At 39.5% G+C, this 16392-nt stretch overlaps 1 protein-coding gene across 1 annotated transcript in view; it reads right to left on the bottom strand.

Moving 5' to 3' along the window:
- NDC1 (NDC1 transmembrane nucleoporin) overlaps positions 1-16286 on the bottom strand; it is a 23356-nt gene extending 7070 nt beyond the window's left edge. Inside the window, exons 1-15 of the mRNA XM_015810883.1 lie at positions 16225-16286; positions 13851-13971; positions 13101-13202; positions 12536-12716; positions 10771-10909; positions 9837-9945; positions 8760-8811; positions 7647-7779; positions 7297-7389; positions 6874-6955; positions 5949-6107; positions 2922-3179; positions 2686-2804; positions 665-715; positions 277-340 (exon numbers count right to left, since the gene is read on the bottom strand). Coding sequence (XP_015666369.1) covers positions 277-340; positions 665-715; positions 2686-2804; positions 2922-3179; positions 5949-6107; positions 6874-6955; positions 7297-7389; positions 7647-7779; positions 8760-8811; positions 9837-9945; positions 10771-10909; positions 12536-12716; positions 13101-13202; positions 13851-13971; positions 16225-16257 — 1696 coding nt within the window. The 5' untranslated portion in view covers positions 16258-16286. The remainder of the gene's footprint in view (positions 1-276; positions 341-664; positions 716-2685; positions 2805-2921; positions 3180-5948; positions 6108-6873; positions 6956-7296; positions 7390-7646; positions 7780-8759; positions 8812-9836; positions 9946-10770; positions 10910-12535; positions 12717-13100; positions 13203-13850; positions 13972-16224) is intronic.
- Positions 16287-16392: the final 106 nt, after the last annotated feature.

Genomic DNA, 16392 nt, shown 5'->3' with positions numbered 1-16392 from the left:
TTCCGCCGCGCCCTCAAGACATGGCTGTTTCAGCTGGCAGGACTGGCCTAGGGATATTTTAAATTGGATTTTAATCAACTTTTAAAAATAAGAAAAGGCCTATTTAAATATATCTTTTAATTTATTTTAAATTTTGTATATTTGTATCAATTGCTTTGTTTTTTAACTGGCTGTAAGCCGCCCTGAGTCCACCAGGAGAAGGGCGGGATATAAATACAATAAACTGAAACTGAACAATGAAAAAAAGCTTTTTTAAAAAATGAAGAGATTATTTACCTTCCAAAGCCCAAATATGCATTTGGGTATCTGAAAACAATGCTTGGATTGATGCTTCAGGGTGCTGAAGAGTAAAATGTTTTGCAAATTAATCAACGAAATTAGTCGTATTACTAATACTAATACAAATTTAATCATCAAGAGTTCTACTTAATGTGTTAATTAATAGTTTCAATATTCAACTGATTATTTCTCATTTCTTTGCAAACCAAGTACTGATAAGTTAAAACAATTGTTAAAATTTAAATCGGTAATTAAAATGTGAGTTTCCAAAGTACCATTTCAAAAATCACTGTACAAAATTCTAGTTTAAGGATTAAAGAAAACATTAGTAAGAATACTTGCCATCCAAACAAGGCCCATCACTGAGTTACACACACAGTCTTACCTTGTTGAAAAAATACATTATCAGGACTCGTTTTGACAGGAAATTTTTGATCTGGAAGAAAAAGAAATCTATGAAGCGTTAAAGAACAGATGAAGTAGTTCAGAATAATATATAATTCCAGTTGTAAGATTTAACCAAAGTTTTTCTGCTGTACAGGTAATCCTTGATTTACAACAGTTCATTTAGTGACCATTCAAAGTTACAACGGCACTGAAAAAAGTGACTTATGACCTTTTTTCACACTTTGGAGCACTGCAGCATCCCCAGGGTCACGTGATCAAAATTCAGATGCTTGGCAACTGGTTCATATTTATGTTGGTTGCAGTGTCCCGCGGTCATCTAATCACCTTTTATAACCTTCTGACAAGCAAAGTCAATGGAAAAACCAAACCATGTTAGTAACTTAACTGAAGTTATTCACTTAACAACTGTAGCAAGAAAGGTCGTAAAATGGAGCAAAAAACCCACTTAACAAATGTCTCACATAGCAACAGGAATTTTGGGCTTAGTTGTGGTCAGAAGTTAAGGACTATCTATACTGGAGTGGACAACAGGAAGCACAACTGGAATTATAGGAGCATATAAAAGTATATTTAAAAAGTCAATTAAAAACCAGGATCCACAAACGCCATGATCCCAAATCCTTAATCTCTACCCACACTTACACCAAACAGTACCAGTTCGATTGGAGCAATACCAAAATCATTGGCCACGCTGCCACCCGCCATCTCGTGAATTCATCAAAGCCTGGCACTCCACAAGCAATTCCATCAACAGACACATTGACCTACAACCAGCCTACGAATCCCTCAGAATCCAAATCAACCACACAGCCAACCAGAGACAGCACCGACCCTCAACCAACCCACGGAAGCTCCCCCAAACCAGCACTTCACCTCCCAATGACCCTCACCTGATGTAACCTCTCCATCACAAGACCCATCACAAGACTCATACTGGTGACTCACACCTGACCCATCACAAGGCCCATTACAAGACCCTCACTTGACACACCCACACCTGACCCATCACAAGAATTATTGACCATACAAAGGCCTAATAAACAGAAGGACACGGACACTGACATCCCTTAAACCAGAGGCCCCCAACCTTTTGGGCACCAGGGACCAGTTCCATGGAGAGAGGTTTTTCTGCGGACCGGGGGTGTGTGTGGTTTCATGTGCTGCCTGTATCCCGCAGATGGCGCTTCGCTTATTTGTGTGGCCCGGTTTCTGGCATGCTGCGGACCAGTACCGGTCCACGGACCGAGGTTAGGGACCCCTGCCCTAAACCCCACTGAAGATGTTACCTAGCCTGGCAATGAAACGTTCAGAAACCAACCCACAGGCTCAGAGAATGAACCTTCACCCTTAGTATATAAAATCATTGCCTATTCTCAAAATTGGTGGCCTGAGGGACACTGTCAATTAAACAATATATTTTTATCAAAACATAAACTAGCTCCCTGGGACTCTCTCTAACATCCCAGCTGGACCTGCATATAAATATGATGCTATCAGTTGTGTTCTGCAACATGGCCACGTTTAATTAAAATCCTTGTCAGTCAGAACAAGGAGCTTTATGATCACTAAGAGAGGCATCTGGGTATCTGGAGGCACCAGTCTGCTTGACCCTGAGCTATAAATATACTCCATTCTTAAAATTATTGGAATTAACCCTTATGTTAAAAAAAAAGAAGAAATGCACTATATAGGTAGACCTGCCTACAACCACTCATTCAGCAACTGTTTGAACTTATAACAACACTGAACAATGGTACTTATGATCAGTCCTTGAAGTTCCAGCAATAATAGCATCTCCACAATCATCACAATCTGGGCACTCAGTGATTGGCTTGAAAATACAACATTGCAGCATAAGTGGTCACATTATCAACATTTGTGATCTTCACTGCTGGTTTTCGACAAGCAAAGTCAATGGGGAAGCCAGCAGAAGGTCACCGAGGACTACCAGTAAAGAAAAAAAATACTGTGCAGACAAATGGCAATTTGTGGCAATACCTGCTCTTTCTTGTTCTGCAACCATATATAGAAAGAACCTGGCTGTGCTGTTTCCTTAGCATCTTTTGCAACCACCAACACTGGGCGAGGTTCATCAGGATAGCCTGTCAATTGCAGATCTGCAAGAAAAATCCATCCCATTTTTTTTAAAAAAGTTATTTCTTTAAAAAAAAAGTTCCTTAATAATTATCTTACTGGTCTACCAAGATCAAAGTTGACAGAATAATATTTCCTACCTGAACTTGATGTCCATAGTTTTGGTCCTCTTCTCATAATATGGGGACTTTGGACAGATCCATGCCAAGGAGAGTTTAACTCCAACAGTCCAGGCTTATGACCCAAAAGGGAGGTATTAAAAGGTGATCCTAAATTGCTTCCAAGGTCAGATGCAGGTGATGTTTTTAAGGGCAACAGAGACGATTTAACCAGGGAATGCATGTGGGCTCGAGGAAATATGCCGGTCCTTGGCGTCTGAAATGAGCTTCCTTCAGGAGCTGCTCCAAGCAAGGAATCATATTTTAAAAAGCTACATTCAGGATGCCTTGCACCAACAAGTAAGTGGCAGCTGCTAACTCAGGTGCAGCGAAAAACCGAGTCAATTCGTTTTGTACTTGTATGAAACACAAAAGAAAATTACCAATACAATTTCCACTAAGAAAAGCAACACTGCTGAGCCCTGAAGTGACTGTACTAAATAGATCAGGGATGGCGAACCTTTTAGAGACCGAGTGCCCAAACTGCAACCCAAAACCCACTTATTTATTGTCGGGTGCCAGGTGGGCGTGGCCCACTGGGTGGGCGTGGCTGTGGTGGTCATGGAAGATTGGGTGGGTGTGGCCAAGGTGGACGTGGTCACCTCGATGTTGCTTGTGGGGAGGGACGCCTGTGGGGGCCGGGTAGGATTGGGGGAGATCCAGGGGCTCTGGCAGGTGGGGTGGTGGGTAGGAGGCTCGTCCTGCGGGGTGAGGCGAGGCAGGGTGGGGGTGCCATTATCTCAGGGCAAGGCAAGGCAGGGGCCAGGGCAGCTGCTGCTTAACACCATCGGCCCCCGCACACAGAGGCCAGCGAGCGCATGGGGGCCGACAGTGTCCGTCAGCAGCCATAGTCTCCCGGCCCCTCAACCGGCGCACTCTGGGGCTCCGCAGCCCGCCACCAGCAATTCAGAGAAGTGCCTACAGAGAGGGCTCTGAGTGCTGCCTCTGGCACGCGTGCCATAGGTTCGCCACCACTGAAATAGATATTAAAATATCACTCTTCTCAGAATGAGCTTGATGAAACAAATGAATTTTTTAAGAAGCATATTACTACTATCAGATCCTTGGCATTTCTGGATTCACCTCTTGAAACAGATTGTGGAAGTAATTTAAATAGACCATGTACATGCATATGACGTTATATAGCAGCTGGAGTGATTATTATTAAATGGCACTGCAGTAAGGACATTTACAAAGACAGAAAATGGGAGAGCGACTAAATATGTTGTGGTGGGCTTAGCTAGCACGTTGTCTGAACACAGCCGCTGTGGTTTATAAATCATGATAATTTGTAGCTTAATTTGGGCTTCTTCAACAAGCCATGGTTAGGACAAGCCAAGACTTATGGAAAGATGTAAATCCAATAATAAATCTCCAAGTTACACCTGGAGAGTATTTTGTTTCTTTTTATCATGAATAATGGCCGGGAATGTAGATATTACATTGAGGGTGCAGAGTAGAAATTCTATAGAACAGGATTCAAAAGATCAGAGTAGCTAGGAGCCATTCAGTCTTCTTGAGATCTTTGAAGATTATCTTATAATGTTACTAGAAGGAAGACACACATTTATTTCAGGGTTTTGAAAGTAGAAATGAGAATGTGAAACTACCCCCATTTCTACTTTAATCCCCCAAATCTAAAAAGGCAGTCCCAAATATTTCTTTTGAGCTGATTTGGAACTATTGTGGGCACTTAAGAAGAATGGGAGTAGCTTGCCTTTCAAGAGTATTGAATTTTCAGATTTGAGGGGGGGAGTCCATAAAAACTAAAACATAGAATAACTGAAATTGGTCCACTTGCTTATAAATGTCAGCAATGCAATCTCTGAACTGCAAATTAGATGCTGAAGAGCCATATGTGGACTGCTAGCTACAGGTTGTCTGCATGTGGGAATCAAATTAAAGATCCATTCTTCTGAGGTCCTTTATTCACACTTGTCATTGTTATCCTTGATAACAGTGGCTGAATAAATCCAATGTACACTACAGCAGTGTACATCGATTTTGTAATGTCATTACACAAGTGAGGTAAAAAAAATGAAATAAGTCCATACAAATGACATAATTTGAATAATTTGTGCAAAAATGTCACCACACAAATTATGTAAATTGCCACAATGATATAGTTGGGTACAGGGAGTCCTCAACTTACAACCAAAATTGGGACTGGAAAGTCATGATGGTCATAGGCTGAGGTACCATATGACCAGACCTGATTTTACAATTGTTTTTATGGTGTTAAACAAATTGTGTGTTTGTAGATACAAACCCATTCTCCTGAATGGGTAGTTTTGCCAGAAACTGGCAAAAAAACTCACAAATTGTGGTCATGTGACTATGGGGTGCAACCAGTCATTCATGTTAGCCAGTTGTCAGGTGATTGCTAGGGGTGGGGGTGGGGTGGCGTGACATAATTGTGGGAAAATGCCAATGAAACTATGCCAAGAAATAAAATTTGAAGCAGTTCATTAGCATGTTGCTTATAATTAGACAAAAAAAGTTAAAATGCCAATGAAATAGAAACACACCCTAGCCTTTTCCTCACTTTCATGAATGCTTGCAATAGCCAGAGCAATAACACTTAGACTTATGTACCGCTTTACAGCCCTCTCTAAGCGGTTTATAGAGTCAGCATATTGCCCCCAGTGATCTGGGTCCTCATTTTACATACCTCGAAAGGATGGAAGGCTGAGTCAACTTTGAGCCAGTCAGGATTGAACTCCTGGCAGTGGGAATGCAGCATTAGCCTGCAATACTGCATTCTAACCACTGCGCCATCACGGCTAAGCATGCTACCTTAGTATGCTAGCCTACTCTTTTCCTAATGGTGTGATTTAAAGGCTCAAAAATGCATGGCTAAGGCTACCACATTTTGATTGTGCAAATCCAAATGACCACTAGATGACAGCAAAGAGGTAGAGTTTTCTCTATCTCTTTGCTGCCACTTAGCAATCATCTAGATCTTGGCAACTCAGATTTGGTAGCCTTTGGATTAACATTGTCCATTACCTGGAGAACTGAAGGACTGTGTCAAGTCTCCTGGGGATGGCTGTTTCATTCTTCCATTTGCAGCTGCAATCTCTTGCTGGATTATCAGCTTTTGTGTCAGTTCACTTAGAAGGTTCAAACACTCCCCGCAAATTGAAGTCCAGTTGTATGGATGTCCACCTGTCAGAGATACACAGAATGCCAATGAGCGACTATCGCAATAACCTAAATAGTCTTTTCAACTTTTATGAAATTTTATGAAACAGATTTAGAGCAGAAAGGAAACCACTTATGTAACAAAAACATGTTTTAGTAATACTAAATAATCATTTGTTGCAAGAGCATCAATCAATAATGTGAGACACAGTTTTCTAATCTAATAAACAGTATACAATCAAAGCAAGTTTAATGAAGTAATGTGTGAAATACACAATTTACATCTCCACACAATATAAACTTTTAATCAGGATTCTATTCTTGCTAAATTGTTAGTTATCACAACCAAGCCTATACATACTGGAGTGTCAGCAGTGATATCCCAACATATTACATATCAGTTTATTGACCAACAACAATTTAGGAAAAATATGCAAGGTGAGTAATTATTCTAGTTGCCATGTTCTATTTTATACCTTTTTACATTCACCTATGGGCAAAAAGTACTAATAATTTTCTTTTTAAGTCTTAAGATATTTTCTTGCCCCTTTTTCTTCCGACAGTAAATCACTTTGAATTCCCAGAAATATGTGGTGGTATAAAAATCTGTGCATGTAAAGTATAAGTAAATTTTATAAATAAATATTCATATTAAAAAAGTGAAATCATGACATGCTCACATCCAAAATATCAAATACAAACAAAACTCTCCTCAAATGAAATCACTTTATTTCTCACTTTGTATTACTTCCCTTTTCATTTAATAAAACATCAGTAATTTTTCAAGTACCTGGTTGGCTGAGGCTAAAGACCGCTTGACGACGCATAGAAGAATATTGAGAAAGAAACATCAGGTCCTGTAAAGCTAAAAACTACAGAGAAAATTGTTTTAGAAATAGTGCTAAGCTGGCTTAATTTGCTTTCTAATTTCCAGAGTTGAACCATAATCATACAAAGTTTCTTTAAAAAGAGCAATCAGAAAATTGGGCTGGATTCACAATTCACAAATTGAATTAAGACACAGTGTAGCTTGCTTGGCTTTGACAAAAGGTGCCAATCTAGTTTCTGTAAGTAACTACAGCTAACTTGTGATTTTGGCACGCCAACCAATAATAAAAACTAGGTTTTGTTGCCAAATTCTCCTTGTATTATTTCCATTATAATCACACACATGATCATACCGACTGGCACCCTCCGCATACAAGAGCCATACCTTTAAAAGGGGTGGAGGGTTGTTGTTTAAGATTTTAGGTAAACACTGGTCTGCTTCTTCTGCAAAGGTTGGCTGGACTGGAAAGTGATGTGCCTGAAAACAGAACACACATGCTGCGGCTGAAGCAAAAATAAGAACCCATCTTTTATTGATATTATTTAAGGAGTAATGCTCATTTGCAAGCTCGTCAAAGTAGCAAAATGAACAGGCTGATGCGAAAGTTAGTTGTCCAATAATGCAATGATGTTGACTTTATTATAACAAACGTATTAAACAATGGTTTGTTTGTTTTTTAAATGAAAGCTGCTTTGAGAGCAGGGACAGTGTGTTTTGGGGCCTGTGGCACCCACCTCGGTTGAAAAAATTCTGAAGAGAAGCCATGCGATGTACCAAGTCATGAGTAGAAACAGACCACATAACCAGCTATGATACAGAAGAGACAAATCCAGGAGACCAGCCACTGTGTCTAGAAGAGGAAGATTGCTGAAAGACAAATAAACAAATAAACAGTATATTTCCTTCCTACAATTTTATTTGTGTGACATGAACACACAAGCAATTTATCAAAAGCACAACTTTTTGAGCCCTAAACACAGTATAGCTAATCCTTGTCTTACAACTGGTTGCTTAGCAACCATTCAAAATTAGACCTCCCCAAGGGAGTTTATAATCCCAGTTCCAAAGTTCTGAGGGCCATCCTCCCCTGGTCACATGACTGAATTTTGGCCATTTGGCAACCTGCCTACCTATATGACCCTTTGCAGTTCTAACAGTCAAATGAATGAATTTTATGATATTTTTTTTAACCTGAAAACTGGCATTTACTTCCAATTTTCTGCAAAACCAGCCAATAGCAAACAATTGGTTCACTTAAGAACTGTGGTGTTTGTTTAATGACTGCCATTATAAAATCAGGTTGGTCACATGAGCGATCTGCTTTACGACTATCATGACTTATGACTATAGTGAGCAAGCTTCATTGCAATCATTGTTGAGAATTAATGTAAGTTATGTATATTAGATAAGTGGGGGAAAATTGAATATTCAAAGATGTGTTTTGAGTAAGTTTTGCTGATGATATTTTTATTGTGTTGATATCATCCCCAATATTTTAGAATATGTATATGCTGTTTTTTAAGAAAATCTTTTAAGCTATTTACTTATTAAAGTTATCAAACAAATGTTTTACAAAATTAGTTTATAGCTCTACTAGGTCATGCTGTCACATGCAAATGTATGGTCCTTGAAACCATTGTACAGTATTTTTTCAGCTTAGAGATACATTCTTAGAATATAATCCCTTCTTGGAAGCACTAAACCCTCACCAATAAAACATACTTAAAAAGCAAACTTTATCCTACATTTCATCACAACTTGTGATCTTAATCACTTATTTTACTTTTTAATTCTTTACAGAAGGCAAGATACAATTCAACATAAGGTACTATGTTATAGTTACTAACCTATCAGGCCGAATGTTCATTGTGGTCATTATCCATGTCCTTGGAATGTAACCTGAGAAATCATAAATAGGACAATCAACGGATAACATCACAGGCATATATTGCTTTGGTAAATTATGCAGAAATTTCAGCAAAAATTATATTTCAATACAGTTTTGGTTTTTTTTAATATACTGGTTTGGATCCAAATTTAATTAGAAGAATCTGAGCACTATCTACAGGGCGTGATTGGTTATGATAAACTTGTTCCACTGATTTCAAAGTCTGATTATATCAAGATCACAACCCAGTATCTTCTTATATGTATAGACTACTCCAGGTGTAGAGAGCTGAATTTGAACCCTACGGAGAAAGACGTATCTTGTTTCTGTGACACCTTAAGGGAACTACCAATGCTATCAAAACAAACACAGAAGTACCAGTATGGAGGGGAGGGTAGAGCAATCCTGGTCTTTTGAGTGGCTTCAGACCAGTTTATACAAAGCTCTTATGTTACTCACAACACACTAAAAATGTTTTTTTGCATCTTGTAGCAAAACATGTTTTTCTATGCTCTACTAACTTGGACTTATGAAATCACAGTACTGGACCTCATCTGGTTGAGTTCTGCCGAAAACTAGCTGCTATACTTGGCATAAATAATAACACAGAGAACAATCTTGTTATATTTCTCCAAATGGCCAATTTTTCTAGGGAGCCAGAATGATATAACAGTCAAGGTAATCAGGCACAGACTTGGGAGAACTGGGTTCAAGTCCTTTCTCAGTCATTAGTAGAATCAATCACTCTCTCATCCATCTTATTTCACAGGGTTACTGTGGAGGAACAATTGGAGGGAGTGTTATGAGCTTCTGAAAGAGGGCAGCATATACAGTAAATGCAATAAATAGGCTCCTCCCACATTTATATTGCCCATATGGATCTGCAGAAAAAAAGTAAAGGAACAGCTGCAATAACTCCTTTTCCATTGATCCCACGACCAAATAATCAAAAGTGCCTTAAAACCAACCTCAGTGCCTCACCTCTTTCTATCATTTTGCAGAACAGGAAAGGAAGGGATAGAGAGGGAACTCTTACCAAAGAAGTAATAAACAGCACAGAAGTTCCTAACCATATAAAATGACTCCACACAACTATGTTTTGCCAGTAGTGGAAGAGATCTTCTGAAGCGCAGATACTTGTACTGCTGAAAAAATTATATACACATATTTTTGAATGGAATATCATATTGACTGTGAAGACTTTCTCATGCTTTAAATTGGACAATCTTCCAATCCTGCCACATTACAGGAGCTTGCTCGATAAAGTTTGAGGTTAAAGTTTTATTTTTTTCCCCTACTTTAATTCAGTAAAGTATTTATTAGCTAGGGGTAAGACTCTAATTCAGTGATGGCGAACCTTTTAGAGACCGAGTGCCCAAACTGCAACCCAAAACCCACTTATGCATCATCGGGTGCCGAGTGGGTGTGGCCCATTGGCTGGGAGTGGCAAATTGGGGGTGTGTGGCCCATTGGGTGGGCGTGGCTGCGGTGGTAACGGCAGACTGGGTGGGACTAAAAAGTTCAATCAATCAATTCCAACTTTGCAAGATCTTTTTTTTCCCCGCGAGAAGTTGAAATTGACTGATTGATTGAACCTTTTTTTTTTTTTTTTGCACACAGCAGTGGAGGTCTAAAGCGAAAAGGTTTTATAAAACCCAGGTGAAGGCCTAGGACTGGGGCGACGGCACGCGTGCCCACAGAGAGGGCTCTGAGTGCTGCCTCTGGCACCCGTGGCATAGGTTCGCCACCACTGCATTTTATGCATTGCAACTACACATCGATATACTTTTTATAGGTGCTTAAAACCTCAGTGGAAGGGTTTATCCGTCATGCTAATCCCAAGCCTGCATTGGCTTAGCTTAATGTGTGAATATTGCAGGGAGGAAAGCTCCTTTGCTGGGCATATCCTAGCCACCACTGCAGATCAGATGTAAGGTCTGTCTTCATACACTTATATTTTATGCACTTACTTGTATGGCAGGAAATGGGAGGTAGTTCAAATTGTGGATAAGATATCGGAGACTGTAACTATAACCCATAAAAGCTCCAAGGAGCAAAATGAAGAGATGATATTCATTCAGGCACGTGCGAGGGGTAGCATCAGCAGCACTGTAGCAAAACATTACTTTTAATTTACTGGTGCATGCAGTCACACAGAACACTATTTTTTGTTTCACTTCAAAAATATAGCATCTGATTTTTGAAAAAATGGGAAACACTTTTAAAAATAACATGGTTAAGAATCTTTCTAATCAATACTTGGAGCAATGGAAGCACTATTTTTTCCCAACTTCATCTTATAGACACTTGTGATAAATAGAAGGTGAGAAAAGAGTTTGATCAATAAGAATATGCCTATTTCTAACAAAAAAGCTTTGATTTGCCAGAGCAAAACAGTCTTTTTTAAGTACTTCTTAAAGATCTACATGAATGGTTATGAACTTCCAGATATGCCGAGATCAGAACTATTAGAAATTTTCATTTGATAAAATTCAAAAACATCTGGAGATCATGAGATTGGAAAAGGCTGATTTAAACATACAATCATTTGGTATTTTTGAAAGGGTAGGAATTCTCTTTTTTGTAAACTAATTCCCCTTATTTTGAAAACAAAACAGCAAAATTGCACATGAGTTCTCTCCCGCAGCACAGGTGTCTTAGTGCTAGGTCACAGAGATGTACAAATGTTACAGCTCCTGGGGAGGAAAGCTATGGCAAATCTAGACAGCATACTAAAAAGCAGAGACATCACCCTGCCAACAAAAGTATCTATAGTCAAGGCCATGGTTTTCCCAGTTGCAATGTACGGCTGTGAAAGTTGGACAATAAGAAAAGCTGAGCGCAAAATAATTGAGGCCTTTGAACTATGGTGCTGGAAAAGACTCCTGCGAGTCCCCTGGACTGCAAGGCGATCAAACCGGTCAGTCCTAGAGGAGATCAACCCTGACTGCTCTTTGGAAGGCCAGATCCTGAAATTGAAACTCAAGTACTTTGGCCACTTAATGAGAAGGAAGGACTTACTGGAGAAGAGCCTAATGCTGGGAAAGATTGAGGGCAATAGAAGAAGGGGACAACAGAGAATGAGGTGGCTGGATAGAGTCACTGAAGCAGTAGGGATGAGCTTAAATGGACTCCAGAAGATGGTAGAGGACAGGAAGGCCTGGAGGAACATTGTCCATGGGGTCGCAATGGGTCGGACACGACTTCGCAACTAACAACACAGTGAAAATAGGGGGGGGGGGGGTTTGCAATGATTAATGTCTCAGAAGCAGGAAGCCTCAATGTGGCTTCTACTCAAAAGTAGCACAAAGAAAATATTTCCACTTACTGCTGCCAATAATTTTTTTTATAAAGATTTAACCCTAAAGAAGCAATTGGTCTGAACAAGTCTTTTATTCTTTGCATGATTTTTACACTTGGAATTGGGGGGGGAGGGAGACAAAGATCACTATTGGCCTTGTTTGTACAACATACATGAATAACTAAGTCATTAAGGCAAAAAACATAAAGTGCAAACCCAAAATCTGCTTTCTCTCTTTGCCATGGGGAAAGATTATAAACATACCCACCAGCGTACTATGCCATCCACTATGGCTTGTTTGTTGCTGGCATGCAAAGATCTGACCGGAGAAGATCCCTGGACAAGCCATAGTGTGTAAACAGGCCTATTATAAAATGTTTGATAATGCTATTTTTATTCATTTTATGTATAAATGGAAAGCTTCAGGATTATACCTTTCTGTAGTTGTAGCTGTGCAGGGCATGGACAAAAAGAGGAACTTCCCCTTAGTCATAACTGCAGCACACCAAGCCACCAGCATCCCCATCACAGCATGGGCAATTGAATGGATCACCTGCTGCGGGTGGATAATCTTGCTTATTAGGGCTAATCGGGAGCAGTGAATAGAAGGCACAACTGAAAAGTGAAGAAAACAACATTAACCATCTCCTCCTTAAACCACTCCCTTAGGTTCCCCTCATATGGCACCATGTTCCAAACTATGGCATTCCAGCCGCCACCATTTACTTTAATATTAGATAGCTCTTAATATGAAAGGTAGACCTTTGAGCCATCCTGCTCATCAAAGCACCTTCAGAGAAGTTTTTCAATAATAAGGGCCAGATTCATGAGAATTCTTAGATGCTGGTGACTCAAGGAACAATTAGGAGAATAACGCAATCTCTCTTTGGATTACAGAATAAAAGAGATGGCAAAATGACTCATAAAAGTAAGGAGATGTTTAAGACGCTAATCGGGGCCAGGCTGCGCCTCTTATACGATATGGCTTTCAGTACCCACCTGCGTGAAACTGAACATTGAAGACATTTATTACCAGTATCACCACAGACAGCAGTAGTATGCAAAAGATCACATAGGACGTATACAAATCATTGAAAGAATCTGGAACAGAAAAAGTAAATTCTTTTTGAGAAAGGACTATAGAGAAGCTATAACTGGAATAACAGTTTAGGGCCTATAAGTCTGAACAATGCCCTAAAGCAGGGGTAGGCAACCTTGGCTCTTTTATGACTCGTGGACTTCAACTCCCAGAATTCCTGAGAAGTCCACGAGTCATAAAAGAGCCAAGGTTGCCAACCCCTACCCTAAAGATATTACCTAGTTGGATAATGAAATGTCTATAAGAAGACAACCAAGCTGAGAGAGCACCAGAGACTCCACAGTCTCTAGTTCTCATCTCAGTGTCCATGGCTGCATGTACAATGCATGCATGCAGGAGAAAATTTTAGCTGCCTTTCCCCGAATCTTAGTTTTATCTAATTTTAGTAAAAGCTAAGAGCTGGCAAAAGGCAACTAAATTATTCTGGCAGTTTTTCTAAGTTGACAAGATTTTGTCAGATGGCTTTTTTTTTATTAACCAGAGGTTATCGTAAATCATGTTCAGAGATATGGCAATCACTCTGAAACGCTGCCTAAGAGTTATCAACATAATAAGTACAAAGCAACATAATTAAAATACAACACAGTACTATGCAGCAGCATTATTCTATATAGCATGGTTATCCAACCTTGGATACATTTTGTACATACTTGTGATCCACTGAACAGGATGGAAGAGATCAATACTGCTAATGATGATGAACACTGCCACACACAGAGGAAGCAACAGCACAGACCAAGCAATGCTTGCTGTTGCTCTCCATCTTAAGATCTAGGGGGGAAAAAATTGCACTTTGTTTCCATAAATCAACACACAAATTACTACAGTAAGTAACTTTAGATCAAACATTTACAATTCTGATTGAAGGGGCAGGTGGGAAAAGATAAACGTGACTTTTAAAAATAAAAATGTCAGCCACATTTGGTCACATATACTCAGTTTTATATAAAACATGTCACGTAAGTCCAAACTTTGAGTCAAACTGAAAACACAATGGAATAACTTAAACAGTTTTTAGCCTGAGGTTGTAACAGGTTAACTCACTGGAACTCTGGGTGCCCATGTCACCAGAACAAGGAGAGTTAATCTGGAATTAACCCAATCCCATTCCTTTAGAATCCAGGAATGGAAACTAGAGGCAGAAACAGGAACAAAATAGGGCAATTTCAGCTTCATCATTTCTTTAGGTTTTTTTTTTTAAAAACTCATCTACAAACTTCCATTCTTTCTCATACCATGGGCTGGATGATCTAAACCAGGGGTAGGCAACCTTGGCTCTTTTATGACTCGTGGACTTCAACTTCCAGAATTCTGGGAGTTGAAGTCCACAAGTCATAAAAGAGCTAAGGTTGCCTACCCTTGACCTAGACCCTTTCAGGCTTCCACAGATTTTATTTTAATCTTTTGTATTTCAGTAACAATAAAAGAGGAAGCATGATTTGGCCAAATAGTGCAAATTGACTTGGGTATTGGCCAAGATGGTTGCTCCCTAGCAAACAAGGGTAACCCTCAGTTTATTCCATCTTCTCAGACCTTTGTGTCATATCAAACTAGGTGCAGTAACACATCCCTAAAAAACATAATAAGTGGCAAATTCACTAAAATCACCCAGAGGCTGTGAAAAAGAGGGCAATTCGGAAGTCAGTGATCTCAGAGTCTGTCTAGCCAGAATTGAAGCATACAGAGAAAAGAATTATGAAAAAATTCTGCCTCTGATTCTAAAGCTCCATTCACACAGCTGAACATTTACAATTCAAGTTCCAGTAAGCTTCCAGTCTTGCTAGCACATGGGATTGGTATCCAAGTAGTTCGCAAAGGCATGTACACTTGTCAATCCACAAAAGATCTGTATTTGCCCACCACAGGAAAACCAGGCCCATTAAATCTGAAACAGGTTTAACATACTTGGACAGCATTTTGTTTAAAAGCACAATCTACTGTAATGAAAAAGATGGAGAAAAGGGGCTCAGTCCATCACTTTTATTGAGATTGGTTACATTTAACTCTTTCTCTTCCTGACCTGTTAGCCTGATCATTAATGCCCTTCATGTGTGTGTAATTTATTTTGGACAGATAAACGTGTAAGCAGGGATTATTTTGGAGGATATTTTTAATAATCTTATTAGAGATGCTCTGGAGCTTTTTCAGTTGCGAATTGAATAATTATTGCATACTGATATAAAGTATGCGAATGCGGTATTGGCCTTACTGAGGTTGAATGGGATAAAAATATAATTACTGTAAATATGCCATAATCCTTAGCCTTCAGATTCCCAACTTCCTGCGTTTCAGATGTGTTAGTATTCCCATGATTCTCAACCAACTTGGCCAACTATTGGTTGGGACTTCTGAAAGTTGTGATTCCAAAACATTCCCAGATTGGGAAAGGCTACAAGTTATTTTCCTTTTAAAGTTATGAAGAGCAGAATCACCATTTCCCATGCTCAATTCCCCCAAAGGAGCAATCTTCTTGCACCAGCAGTTCAGCAAAATTTCATTAGTGTATCCCCTTCTCTTGACAAGATTTTTTTTTAAAAAGCTTCAGTACCTAACATACTGGCTGGTTTTATACATAAGCTTAGTGATAAAGCTATGGTTTTAATTGTTGCATGAAAGACAATGCTGGCTTCACAGAAAAACCCAAAGCCATATTTTGTAAATCACAATCACTGGATTTATACATGTTTACGTGCAAAGAAACTCCCTCTCATTGAAAGCAAAGGATCTGCCAGTGGCAATTTCAGGATTTTTCATTGGGAGGGGGGGGGGAAATGTCCAGCTTAATGGAAAATTAAAATTAAAAAAGCGTGGCATCTTTATATTTTCACCATCTATGTTCTGCAGGCACGTGTTGACATGAGTCCCCCAAATGCATACAATAATTGCCGATTCTCATTCGAGAAAGCAAGTGTCCTTTACACACTTTTGTATCACGAATCATTCATCGCAGGCACGAATATGTTGATAACCGGTGGCACACTTAGTCTTTATGCGCGTTTGATACGAGCGTGAAATTATACATACACTGAGTTGTTCCCGCGTTGAAACATCTCCCATGGTGCAAAAAAAAGGGCAGTGAACGGTACCGGATGTACTCCCAGCAACCCCTGCTCTCCTTGCCAGTAGTAGGGTAATAGCTTCAGTGACGTTTTTTAAACCCGCCCATCGTGACGCCGTTCGTGGTGGGAGGAA

This window comes from Protobothrops mucrosquamatus, unplaced genomic scaffold, assembly GCF_001527695.2.
Source record: "Protobothrops mucrosquamatus isolate PMUCROS unplaced genomic scaffold, P.Mucros_1.0 scaffold24, whole genome shotgun sequence".
Classification (NCBI taxonomy): Eukaryota; Metazoa; Chordata; class Lepidosauria; order Squamata; family Viperidae; genus Protobothrops; species Protobothrops mucrosquamatus.
The sequence above is the reverse complement of the archived record's forward strand: the minus strand, read 5'-3'. Positions and strand labels throughout refer to the sequence as shown.